The 14,830-nt window shown below is 31.0% G+C and overlaps 1 protein-coding gene across 2 annotated transcripts in view; it reads left to right on the top strand.

Annotated features, from left to right (window-relative positions):
- The window catches only part of PPFIA2_2 (Liprin-alpha-2), a 70,175-nt gene that overhangs the window by 20,285 nt on the left and 35,060 nt on the right, over positions 1-14,830 (top strand). For both annotated transcript variants that reach the window (XM_051213422.1, XM_051213423.1), the window contains exons 6-9: positions 2,685-2,798; positions 5,084-5,260; positions 10,284-10,778; positions 12,853-13,207. In XM_051213422.1, the coding sequence (XP_051069402.1) occupies positions 2,685-2,798; positions 5,084-5,260; positions 10,284-10,778; positions 12,853-13,207 (1,141 nt within the window). The remainder of the gene's footprint in view (positions 1-2,684; positions 2,799-5,083; positions 5,261-10,283; positions 10,779-12,852; positions 13,208-14,830) is intronic.

The raw sequence follows: 14,830 nt of genomic DNA, 5'->3' as shown, positions 1-14,830 counted from the left end.
AACAGAGATTGATGTATCCTTCAACTTCGTTTCATGCTCGATAGGCTAATATAGTTTTTTTTACTTTAACGACTAAAAATGTTGTCACGAATTTCGAACAAATAAACTTGTATTCCACCGTCTATGAATCCTGAATAAGATAGCAACTGTTGAACAAAAACAGCTAAACTCTATAATAAAAACAATCTCGAACCTAGTCCATTTATTCTTTCTAGTTTTACGACTTTACATAGTATTAATGGAGAACGACGTAAGTTCTCAAACGGCGGCATTGAATTCCAAATGTTAATATCTATTCTTGTACCTTCTTGGTTTATATATATAGTCACATTAATGTTCTATCCAAAGTGTGTTTGAAAAATATTATCATCATTCAAAGACCAACAGCTTCCAATGCTGAGGAGACGGGGTTGATCTGAAGGATGTGATATATTTGCTCAATACATTTTAAGTAGCCTGGTCACACATATACTTTTGAAAGCATGGCATGTGAAAATTAATAAAGGTCAATTAAATAAATTGAGTGGAACGGAGAATGAAACTATAAACTTGTTCGATTATGGGAAGCTATCCTGGACTGAACAATATCCAAATTTGCACTGCAACACAAGCGGGGCTTCACAAAGTGCTACTTCGACAGAACTCAAAGAATATTCACTACAAATACGTTTAAAGACACAGGATTGCTGACTGAAAATCGATACTAAACAGATATCAATTAAAGTAGATGAATAGGTGTAAACGTTAGTTCTTAATTCGTCTGCAAAGAAAATGGTCTATATCTCTCTACCATTCAGAAAAGAATAAAACATTACAATTTTGAGATAGAAGCTAAAAGCAACCATCAAGAAAACATATTACGCTGATATACTGGTTGTATTTAGAAAGATCAAGTTCTTGATTGCACTTTAGCCTGGACATTGCACAAATGATTACGTTACATTCCATTCCATTTACTAATCTGCATGTTTATTTAAATATATATACATAGAGAGGGGTAATTAAACAATTGTTATTATTTTATTACAAGCAATTAGTGATTTTTTTCACTTAATTCATTCATTATTTATATCAAATATTCACTTTTTATTTTAAATAAAGTTTTATTTAAAAGAATTATATCTTAATAAATTTTATATTTTCAACTTATCAAATCACTATCCACTTCCATTACATTATATACTGATTTCTGTAAGTTTAAAATAAACACTTATCACAAATATTTAAAACAATTAGCCCCTTTGATAAATTTCGATAATACAATGTGAAGATTTCATTCAATAAGTTCATTTAATGAATTTAAATAAAGCAAGAACAAATATTCATGCAGAATAATATGAATTCATAATAGTTCGAGGTTTCTCATCAGCTGCTTACAACCAAATATGTAATAGAATTTTACATTGAGATACGAAATTGTGTGAAACAATTGACATAAATGATTGTAAATAATTGGAATGACAAACGTTTACAATAATAACTATATATATATGTATGTAGGAACAGGTCCGAGGTTGATTGGTGTTAGAATTAAGGAAACAACTCAGGATGGGTGATGTAGTAGTTGAGTGGAGTTCATAAATTGTGTGATAATTTTAAAGGCAGTGAAGGATTCATGGAGTTAAACAGTGATAAGATAGGTTACGTAATAATTGAATAGAGTTCGAAAAGTTAACATAATTTAAGAGGGTAAGTGGGCGGAAATGTGTGAATGAAAAGTTGATTTAAGAATTTGGTAATAGGGGAGGAATATAACACAAAATAAATATTTTAAAATAAACAAATGAATAAAATAACACAAATAACCAAAGAACAATAAAAATAAAATAAAAAAATGGATTACCAGGGTAATAATAAGTTTAATACTGTCTCTTTTGAAGAAGACGAAGTTTATCACAATTATGTGATATATTTGCTCAATACATTTCGAACAATCTGATCACACATATACTTGTTAAGATATTTTTATATCAAAATTAAGAGGTCAACTAGGCAGGTTAAAGGTAAGCCATAACAAGGAAAAAATAATAATATTAAAGTACACAAAAACAAATGTGATTACCACTCTGGATAATAAATCAGTATTACCAGGGTAGGTTAAGTGTAAGGACAAATTGTTTCTGAACGCATAAAGGGGATTTCAATTTCCATATAGCCATGGCTTCAATAAGCCGTAGTATACGTCTTTGAAGGCTTTTATATAACACTACAAATGCTGACTTGATTTCAAACTTATGACCAATCTCAATCAAATGTTTCGCAATAGAGGATGATGTCTGTCTATTCTATGATCTTATTTGAACAGATTATTCGAGATGTATTGAGCAAATATATCACATAATTCTAATAAACTTCGTCTTCTCATTGCATTATCGAAATTTGTCACAAATATAATTTTCATATAAAATTTATTGTTAATTTTACTCGTAGAATACATAGTACTCTAAATCTGTGATGATAGATAGTATGAGAATCTCGTACAATACACAAAGTTTGCTAGATTACAAGTGGTTTAGGACTTGTTAAATGAATGACCTTTATGTTGAAATATATACATACCGTATTTTTTTAAAAATTAACTTCAAAAAAGAACCTATTGTATAATATAAAAGGGTGAAAAATATATTTGTAATATTATTTTTAAAAATATACTAATGATTCATTATATTTGTCTTATTTTATAGGCATCTGAATTACTCGCTGCTCGAAGGCAAGTGATTGAACTGACAAGTCGATCAAGAGAAAGCTCAAATTCATTGAGTTTAGCACAAAGTGAATTAAATCATGCTAATGACCAAGTAAATTATTCAAATATCATTCAACTTTCATAATAGAAGTATAAACTTTTTAAATGAATTAGTCTGTTTATCCAACATCATAAAATTATAGCTTAAAGTAGTAGTTCTGGGAACTTTGACGTATTTTGAAATCCTTGACATCAATGACATGAAATTATAAAAACCGTAAAAATGACATTTGCACCCGTTGCATTAACCTGTGATCATACGGATTCAATAGCTCAGTGTACAACATTTTGACGTATTTGTTTAAGGGTACAAGGTTTGAGTCTCAGTGTAAAAATCAACAGGTAAATCCAACTGACGAGTCTTAAATTGGATTATATTGTTGGCCACTGTTCATTTGATGCAAATAAATGGTTTGTCTAATAACTGTTTATGTGTTTCCACACACAGTTTGTTTGCAATTCAGAGATTCAAGAAATAATCTTTATTTTCAATTTTATCTGAGTTTAATTCATGGCTGCAATCAAAATTTGTTAATTTAGGTGCTTACTACTTGCGGCTTAATTAATGTAGACAATATGATTATTGGATTATAGTTTTGTAATGATTTGGTTTCAGAACTCAAAATCTCTGGACTATCATCTTTGGATTATCACTTCGTTTTATTGATCAATCCACCTTTAAAAATAATCAGAAAGATGCTCTTTGAATAATAACTTTAGAAACGATACATTTTTTGCCAAAACGCATATGATATGTTCATCAGTTGTTTAAAGATTCTAATCTCAATGCACTTCCGAAAGTCTCTCACTAATTGATTTTTCTTCTCTAAAATTTTTGACGTTTATCGAATAAATATAACTTTCTATTACATAATGGAATTTATTTGGAGGATCTAAGTAGTTCGTGAATTTGTCAGTCAAGTTCTTGTAGTTCACTTCAACCTAATGATACATAGCAGGGCTCACGAGATAAATAATAACTTGATTGAAGAGAATGGATAGGAATGAAGACATACTGTTTAGAGGGCTCATTACATTTCACTACATACAAATGACTTGTAAAGAAGTGTGAGATTGAATCTTATTGTCAAGACTACATAGGTCATTCTAGACTACAAGCAGATCAGTCTATTCATTCTTCTCAAGCCACATTTTTACCCTGTCACTTATTCGCTTATTAACCCTGGCTGTTTTTTTATATGATCGTATATGTGTTAATTACTTACCCTATTCATCATGTGTCTGTAACGTATTTTTGTTTGACTATAACTATTGATGAATGCTTGATTACATTGAGTTGGTTAACTCGCCTTCGCCACTATTCATCGTTTCATTTCACTTTGCTTCCTTTTTATCGCATCCCTAATTGTCTGTTCCGATTAACGATTGTATAAAATATACGTAATTGAAATCCATTTTCGTATTTGACTTGTTTAATTCCGCGATTCACTAACGCGAGTCGATGAAAATATACGAGGGTTTGCGGCATGTATATTTCGACAACAATCATCGTAGGTTCTAACTGGAGTCAGATACAAGGTCACAAAATTCTCATACCTTGACTTTGGACGATTCATTGATTAAAATAAATATAATCTGATCAATAATAGCTCGTTTAATCCACCATATATCAAAAACATTATTCGGGCTCAAAAAATAATCTTTGTGGTATTGATACAGCGTCTTTACGTGAAATTCGGTTACTTTTACTCCTTTAGTCATCTAAAAAGTCTAAGTTAAATTTATTCTTATTCTATGACAAAAAATATACTTTTTATGAAAGCCAACAGTTAGCATCGTTTCGGAAACCACTTTGGAATCCATGAAAAGACTGATAGTAACTTCATGATTTGTTTCTCAAGACCGAACTAAAATTTTCCTTATGACATTAACACCAATACAAACTGTAACATATTTTTGTAGATGGTCTGACAAAACAGGATGTTCGGAATAATACACAAGATTTAGAATTTATTAGCTCTCAATTTTAAAAGTGTACGGAAAATATATTGTTCGTACTGAGTATTTTCACTCATCATACAACCAACAAATAGTCAGCTATCTCTAAACTGAGACAGATTTGAGTGCTTATTTTACAGTTAAAACTATTAAAATGCAGATAATCATAGTATCACTATAAGCGTTTACCTTTTCGTCCTCTGGAGCGCCTAAACGTCTTTCAGTTTGCAGTTGAGCAACCTTAGTTTTTCTTGATTCAAAATGCACGAAATATTTTGTTCTCGGTTTGAGAGTTGATTTTTAGACAGATATTTATTATTTAGGTTATATATGGATACTTATATATATCACAAAAATGTTTTAATTAATTTATTTTAGATTGAAAGGCTTACTCGTGAACTACGTGAATCTGAGCAACGAAGAACTGATCAAGAATCCCTAGCTACGAGTTTAGAACAAAGATATTTAGTTACTCAGCGTGAATTAAATGCAGCCCAAGATATGACTGACAAATTACGAGCTGAATTAGCCTTCAAATCAACGCAACTTAAACAGGTAAAATTTCAAAGTTATTTACATTCTTTTTTTAAAAAGGCTTTCATCCTTTAAAACTATCCGATTTATTTGCTGTAAATTTCTTTCATAGAACAGATCAATCCGCATTTTACATGTGACATATAACATTTACCAATAAATAAATAAGCAAATATATGTAGTTAATGATAGATAACTATAAAGCACACGCTTCGTTCAAATGGCAGAATAACTAAGACGTTTTAAACCTGAAAGGATACAGATGAGATAATAATAATAATACAAAAACAAACCCAACAGTACTTATTGAAGGAGAGTTATTCTCATTAACACCAAGTTGATTGATTATACCCAACAAGATTAACAAAATGTCAAATTAACAAATCTACAGTGAATTTATGGGTATCTAGAACATTAATATAATCATTATATATATTGTAGGTATCATTACCAAGGTTTGATTTGATGATTTCGAATAAATTGAGCATTGGGTAGATTTTTATAAATAAATAATAGATTTGTAATATCCCAATGAGTAGAAAAATTAGATTTTCTGACGTTTCGTGGCTTAGTGTAAGTCAATTCTTCAGAGAATAAATAACTAAATTAAAATTAATCCAAGTTTAAGTAGTACAGCGGAACAATAAGAATCGATCGATAACACGCCTTGCTCTAATCTGCAGGCCTCAAGTTACAACAGTATGTGTGCATTGTTTAAGGATGAAAAATTGTGTGACATTTATGGTGAGAAAGGATAGAGTTTAATTTGTAAGATGATAGTGTGAATTGTAAATACGATCAGACTGAATGGCTAGGATAGTTAGTCCACGTAGGATGTATGGTAAGGCCTTGTTTTCTATTGAGCGAAGTAGGATTAAGCATGATATGGAACGCTTCAGCTACTCTCCTTTCTGTGTAATTGGAAAAGCCTTTTCGCAGTATTTTGATATGTTTAAAATCAATTTGGTGGTCGTTGAAAATGGTATGAACTGCTATTGCCGATTTAATTTAAAGTTTATCCAATTCCATGGGATTATTAGGAGGTTTTTTTGTGTATCTAATATGTTCTTCGGCTCTAGTCAAGATTTCTCGAGATGACTCTCCAATATAGAAGGCATCACAATCGATACAACCTAATTTGTAGACTCAGTTCTGTGTGGACATGAAAGGGATTTTTTCTTTTAAGCGAACTAAAGTATTTCGAAGTGTGTTCGTTGTTTTGTAATATACTTTAATTCTGTGTTGCTTTAAGATTCTTTGGAGTTCTTCTGTTGTGCCATCATTATATATATTATGTAAACGAATAAATGTTTACCGATATTTTCAAAATATGTTAGTTTCAGGACTGTGTAAAGCGTAGTTTATTTCCAAATGTATATCACATGTCATAATAATGAATAATTATTTGATTTTACTGTTTCATCAAACTAGAATTTGGTTAGATATAAGAAATTCATCTAAACACCTTATGTATGCAGAATGCTATAAAACAGAAATGAACTGAATTGTTTATCAATTTTTATTTAAAACAAAGATAACCATAACCTGTAAAATCATATTTAGGTTGTTTCATGAACAAAAAGGAAAGCGTATGCTCAAGTAAATTGACTATTTAGCAATTTTTCTATAGTTTTGATTGATTAATTATCATTTCCAGTATACTATGGTCTCGGGGTTGTAAAATCAATATCTTCCTAAGACTCTTGGAGGAGTTTACTGAGCTCTGTATATTTAATGATGGAAAACGCTTCTGAAGTCATTTGACGCTCGTCAAAAATACAGTGAAGTAAAGTTGTTTTTTCATTCACATTTCAGTTATACATGATTTTCATTGAAAAAACTGGTTAGCAGAAAGCAAAAACAAATAGCATGGTAGCAGTGAGTGCTGTTTATAAGTAGTGATCAACCATCATCGCAGGAGATATAACTTCCAGTCGCTTAGACGATGTTTAACATGTTAGATAAAAAGCTCAACTTATAAAGCAAAAAGAGTGAGTGTTTACTTATTCCCAACAAGCATACTGTAAATTGTACAATGAGTAACAGTAAAAGAGAGTTTTTCATAATGCCGTACGATCTCTCATATAAACTTAGACAATTCAGAGGATCCAAATGACAGAAATTTATGTAGTTCACTGTTTTGTTTGTACTGGAAATGCTGTAACTATGGTTTATCTGTCAATTTTATTTCCACTGAAAGAATTAATCTGTGAAAAATATATTTCTTGCTTCCGTGATAATAAGCCTTTTTAGGGCTTGAAACATTCTTAAGTGGTTACTGTTATCGAAAATTGGCATAAATTTACGAACTATTAGAGATAGCAAATTTACTAAACATTTATTGTCAGTGTATGATTGATCACGTTTATATTTTTTCAATAATTAAAACAGAAATGTGTTTTGTGTTGCATAAAATAACAAATATCACACACAGTGACTGTGAAATTTCACTAAATTAATGCTACAATATATATGATTGCCTAAGACTGTTATGTATTTATTCATTTATGCAATTGAAAAGAAAGAACAAAATAGAGCGAAAATGTTACACAACCTAATTTTCACTGTACTCCTAGTGATTAATTGACGCACTCCTTAACAAATGTAAGATTAAGAGATAACAGAAATCTTGTCGTTTATTTTTCATGCTCAGTCAACAATAATATAATGAGAAAGACTAGTGAGTATTCGTGGTAAGTGTAGAAGTGCTTGTGAGAATTGGCCAGTAAGAATGCGAGTTGAAGAGGGGTAAGCTTAATTCGAATCGAACAGTTTGAAATTGTCGATCATGATTTTAAGGAAATTCTTCTTTGAACCGTCCTGATTTATTTCTTAGAAAATAATGAATTTCCAAATAGTAGTGATTAATAGATTTGCTTTTATGCATAATTGAGAAACTCACTGATTGAAAAGAAGAAAATGGTTAGTGAGATAACAGAATTTTTACAGTGAAACATTCCAAATTACCAAAGTATAAAAGAACATCAGATTGTTTTAAATTGCTTATAGATGAAAATGTTTACGCATCTCAATGCATATAAACGTTACTAAATTCCCGAACTATCGTGTAAATGCTAATAGGTTAAACTTATGAATTCGTTAATCAATATGCATTAGCTTAAAATCAAGTAACTTGTAGTTAGGATGTTTGGAATAAGGTTCTAACTTGAGATCTGTACAGCTAGACCATACTTAGTTCATTTAGTACTACAGTTTGTTTGTTGATTCATTACGTAATTTAGTTAAAAAAAAAGTTCATAAATTCAATATTCCAATCAGTGGAAGGAACATCTTCATAGGTCTCTAATATAATAATTGCTTATCTACTAGTAACCAGCTTCGAGATGAACTTTTCAAGATTTAGTTTTTAGTAACGTCTGATAGAGTTCGGTTATATTGATAGGAATAGAAATTTTACAAAACTTTTAAAACAATATTTGTGCTGTATCATGAACTGTTTAACAATAAAAATTAGAACTATGAAATTTTAACTACGTTATCTAAAAAAGCCTTTTAACCAACAACACTAGGAGGTTTTATGTTCAATCAATGGATGTGTATTATAAATGAACTCAGAGTTAGAATGGATGAAAATTTCAAAACAAATTATTCATCTAAGCAAAAGAATGAGAGTCAAATGATATTATTTTTCAAAACTATAACATTTCGTTTGTTCACTCAAAGAATTACTAATATATCATTATATATATATATATATATATATATATATATATAACTTCATTTTCTTTCGGAAGAAAAATTCCGATAAACAAACACAATTTCCCTTTCTGTCTAATCATGATTCTACTTAACATATATATATATATATATATCTTTGTTTCTGACAAGTATATCAAAAGACGATCAATAGTGTAGTCTAAATCACATGCAGTCTCTGTGTAATGAACAATCAGTTAACCATTGATTAGTCAATTGGTTAGAAATAAAAATGCCTGATTTTCGTGAGCACCTACCCGTGTGGTTAAGCAAAGGTGTTGTCAAAACTGTTAACAGCTCCATGTTAGACCATTTAGTCCAAACAGGACATATTGCAAACATGGAGCAATCTTTCGCAATAATCTATCGTGTCAACAGCAGTCTAACTAATTCCGTCAGACTGCGAATCCTACAGACAGCTGAAGCAATTGCTATTCGAATCAAAAAGCCAGAGCTTTGTATCCAAAATAAGTATGTTCAGCCACTCCTTTTACCCTGGCCAACTAGCTATTAATCTATCTTATAATATGATGACGTAATCTAATTAATGTTCATTTTATGACCCAAACTTATTATTATTATTACTACTGTTATTATTACTATTATTGTCTTTACACTTGATAACCCCTTTTTGAGGAATTTATTCAATATCCACCCCTGAATCTACTATATTTGACCTAATTATTTTACATATTACGTAATTTCCGATTTGTAATCACAATATTCTCTCTCTCTTACCCCATGTTGATCATATTTATTCTGATAATTTATCTCACAATTTCATTTCACTTATAAACTGATTCAAGTTAACACTTCATATTAGTCATCCCAACATTAACGATTTTGTTTTATATAACAAACAATCCCTGATTCACATATTACAATTTCCAAATGATGTATTTTGCCTTAAATCTGGCCAATTTTATGGATTATTATTCTGGATTTATAATTGTAGAACCTGATGAGAAATTATTGAAAAGAATATTCTTCGTTCATACAATTGTGTTTGATTTTATTATTCTCTAATAAATAGTTGCAACAGCATCTACAGATTGACACCTGTAAAATCTCGATTTTGTCAATTTTTATTTTTCTGTTTGGCTTTGGGGCGATTTGTGTTCTTACAGTGATCGGTTTATAATTTCAATGGAACTTCGTTTTTATTTGACAATGTTTTTTTTCTGTTTGTTTTTTTTTCGATTAAAATGCTGTAGTTACACGTAAATTCTAGACTAGAATTCAGGTTACGAAATTTCGATATTTGACTTAGGTTGTAACAGTGTTACATAATCATGGACTAATCGTTCATTTCATTTTTTCTATTCAGCAAGAAGAAAAAGTTCGAACACTACAAATTAAATTAGATACAATGGAAGACGATCTGTTGCAGAGTAGATCATTGTCAAATCATTTCTTGACTAAATCTTTCAAAACTAAATACATTCATGATGAAGTTGACATTGATGATGATGATGAGGAGGAGGAGGATGTTATTGCTGGAACTCAATACAATGAAGAAAATGCTTGCTCTGATGAAAGTAATCCTGAATTAATGAATAAACAAATATCTGAGGGGGAAATGGAACAAGAGACTGATTCAATCACTGGCCTTGAGAGCAAACGTGTCCGAAAAATCAAATCTATTAGATCAGCATCAAAAAGGAATCATTATTCTCGACATATCTTTCAACAGGAATGGAATTCTTATGAAGATCAGGTAAAAGAATTAACAGATGAAATAGAAGAAGTTAGACAAGAATTAACGCGTGCAAAAGAAAGAGAAATCATTAATGAAGAACACATAACTCGTTTATCGGGAACAGTAAGTTAACAATTGTGATCAATCAAAATATATGTGGATTTTGACTGAACTATTTAACTTTGTGATAGAATATATTTTTTTATCTCCTTCAATTTTCGATTAGATTTAACTTAGTACAATATCTATATTTTAACTGATTAATGCAATCTGGTTACATGTGAGATAGTAATTTTTATAAGGTTCTTATTAGTTATGCATTCCTAAAAAATATACTCTTATCCACTATGTTATATGACGAAAAGTGACAAAGCTGTGAATGTTTAATTTTCAGAATGAGTTTTGTGGAGATTTTAGTAAATTTCACAGGTTGAAATCATGAGTCAGTTGAAGCTGGACCACCATTGGAAACCTGGAAGTACTGGACGGCCGTTTCGTCCTAGTATGAGACTCCTCAGCAGTGCGCATCCACGAACCCGCCCCCTGCGGGATTCGAACCCAGGACCTACTGGCTTGGCGCAACTTCGTGGATTGGTTGAAGTTAGACATTAACACCGTTGGGTGCCGGCTCAGTGGTCTAATGGTTAGGTGCTCGCGCGAAGCCAGTAGGTCCTGGGTTCGAATCCCGCAGGGGGCGGGTTCGTGGATGCACACTGCTGAGGAGTCCCATACTAGGGCGAAATGGCCGTCCAGTGCTTCCAGGTTTTCAATGGTGGTCTAACTTCGACTGACTCATGATTTCAACCTGTGAAATGTTTAATTTGTAGGACAGTCGGTATATCACAATGCATATTTGGAATGGATTTATTTACAAATGTTATTTAATACAAAATCGAGATATATAGATCATTTAGATTATTGTTTATCTCGCAACGTGATTTTTATAAAAACTGTGGATTAAACGGAATGTTATTGGTTACAATTCAGTGTTACTTTGTGTTGAAATTATTGGTATTTTATCATTAGTTCCATGTAAAAAAATACTTGTATGATTATTTTACAGAAATAGTTTATCTGTTTATTATGTTTAGTGTGTTACAGTAGTTTTGATATGTTGAATTATATTTAACATATAAATTCAAGGGGAATATTCAACACATTTTTCATCTTATGATTCACAATCTTAAAGGGATATCTACAGCTGTCTTTTTTTGGGGGGGGTGATTTTCAAGATGTTCCAGTATGCTACAAAATAATTATTGGTCTCCTTCTAAATTTTTGGTTTGATTTTAATTATTATGAATATTTAAAAGGGTATCATCTTTTAAAACTGATTAATCGCTTTTTGAATTAATTTTAATAAAATTCTTAAAGGCTATTCTTTCAGCTTTGTGGCCTTTCCTAGAATGGATGTTTATAATTGAATCATAGGAATAAGGCTATTCAATCTAAGGAATCGAAGCTGAATACAGAAAAAATTCGAACTCAACGTAATAATTACTGAGCTAGAGTTCCTGTTTAGGCATCAAAATTGAGAAGACTGCTTCTTGAACTCCGAAAATATATAATGATCTCGTGGTTTGATCCAGGTGGTGATTGGACATATGAGCTACGCTAACGCATCTTAGGGAAAAGCGTCTAGTGAACTATCAGATTTAGGGAATAAGTTCACATAGGTGAAAAATTTCAATTTTTGGTACATTATAATTCACTTTTAAATGATGGAACATTAATTAGGTTGATAACATTTTTATTTTCATTGAATATCAAAATCCAGACAAAAAAAGATCCCCACTTTCTCACTGAGATAAATGCTGGGATACATATTTTCCTGATATGTTTTTGGCGAATTATCTTATTTTCAAAGGAATTTTAGATATTTGATATCGTTAATCTCTAATGTATACAATAAGTGTAATTATTTGCAATTCTTTTCTTCAAATCATTTTACATTAGTGCCTAAAGATACAATGTAGGAAGTAACAGTTGAATTCATGAGTCGATCATAGCCAGACCACCATTAAGAAACGTGGAGGCACTTAACGGCCATTCAATCCTAGTATGGGATTCCTTAACAGTTCTCAACCACGGTATAGAAATAATTAATAGAAAACCTAGTTTTTGACATTATTTTAATTAATAATTTATATAAAAGTTAATAGTTAGAATTGTATATCTATCTTATTTATATTTAAAGGTTGATAAATTATTACAAGAATCTAATGAACGTTTACAAAATCATTTACAAGAAAGAATGTTGGCTTTAGAACAAAAACAAAATTTAAATAATCAAATTGAACAAATAAAGAGAGCATTAGAAACAGCAATAAGAGAACGTGAAACAAATATAACAGAATCAATGTTATTAAGACAGAAATTGTCTGAATTAGCAGCTGCTTTTCGTTATTCACAAGCTCAACTTGCAATTGCTCATACATCAACTTCTGCAGCTCAGGCTACTATTATGGCATTAGCCAAAGCATCATCTGAGAAAGTTAACATGGAACGACAGCAACAACAGCATAATACAGATATTTCTATACAAAATTCAGGTAAAATGTAATGTAGATATTTCTTTTTTGAAATAATATCAATGGTATATATGTAAAGTCTACATTAATTGACTGAGTTGAATATACACCCTAAAAAGTATTTCCGCAGCATGCATTCACCAATTGATGTGATTGCTAAAGTATAATATCAACAGTTTCAGTAAAAAAATAAACAATCATAAACTGAATCATACTTCTGAGCTTAAGTTCAATCATAAATCGTGTCGCTTGGTTAGGAAACGTTAGCAAAACAATTCACTTAGTATTGTTTACTTGAATCTTCCCATTGATGTTCAGGACTACAATTGATGTCTCCGATTGGCACATGTAAATACTGTGCGTATTACCTCGATATTGCCTTAATTCACAAGAATTCCAAGCAACGATGGATTAAGACAATATCGAGGCAATACGCATAGTATGTACATGTGCCAATATGAGACATCAATTGCAGTCCTGAACATCAATGGGAAGACTCAAGTAAACAATACCAAGTGAATTTAGACTTCACCCCATTGCACAAGCAAGTGGCTATCAGGACTCGGTAGCTAAGTGGATAACACGATGGCGTTTGAAGCGAACGGTACTGGGTTCGGATCTCGGAGTGAATATCAACTCCGAGATGCAGGTACATCCAGCTGACGAGTCCCAACTAGGACGAAACGTGCGTCCTGGCTTCCACTGCTAGCCGCTATCCCCTTTTGGTTAGCAAAGGAAGTTTTAACTTATTACTAGTCTATTACTTAAGTGTTTTAATGGTGCATTCATGAGAATGAATTTCCTTGATATGAGCTGAACTTGAAACAGGAATACTATAATTTTGTATTGTATTCTATTGAAATATTCTAACTGTCAAATTGATTAAATGTCAAACTGTCCATTGGAACAGATATACTTCTTTAAAATTACTAAGGATAATTTTAATAGCATTTTGTTTAGCATAAAAATGAAACCATGTCTACATTTTCAAAGAGAAAAGAAACTTTCAGAACAAGTATATTTTTATCAGTAGTCAACAGTTTGTTGAATAATACACAATGTCATCTTGTTTATCTGTTGGTACATATAAGAGAGATATTGAAGCAGAGGCTCTGTTTAAAACTAGAGAGCTTAAGACATTCATTTTTTCAATCTGATGGTAAATCTACTACATTACCCGAGCTAAACTCATTTCGTGACAAACTACGTTCAATTCTTCATAAACCACCGAATAAGCTATAACTCAAATCTTGAAGATTACAACGTTTATGTCTGTGCCAGAGATATAAGGCACCAGAAAACATTATTCCTACTATTATCGCTGATAAAACCGAAAGGATTCGTGAAAGCAAAGTACACGGATTTTTTTATTAGTAACAATGAAAAACTTGTTATTGATTTAAATAATTATGATTGAGTTACTGTCTAATTGGAAACCCAACTAACTTGATACCCATACAGCTTTCTTATGATTGTATCAATAGTTAAGTAACTTTTTTCATAACTTCAAATATATTTATATTTTATAATAATTACTGAACTAATCCAAATTAGGCTTCACCATAAACCACTCTGAAGTAACTTTTGCGTAGTCATACTTTATGAGATGTTCGTAATAACTTACAATGAAGCAAGAGAATGATG

Source organism: Schistosoma haematobium, chromosome 3 (assembly GCF_000699445.3).
Source record: "Schistosoma haematobium chromosome 3, whole genome shotgun sequence".
In the NCBI taxonomy this organism is placed as follows: domain Eukaryota; kingdom Metazoa; phylum Platyhelminthes; class Trematoda; order Strigeidida; family Schistosomatidae; genus Schistosoma; species Schistosoma haematobium.
This window is presented reverse-complemented; position numbering and strand designations above follow the sequence as displayed.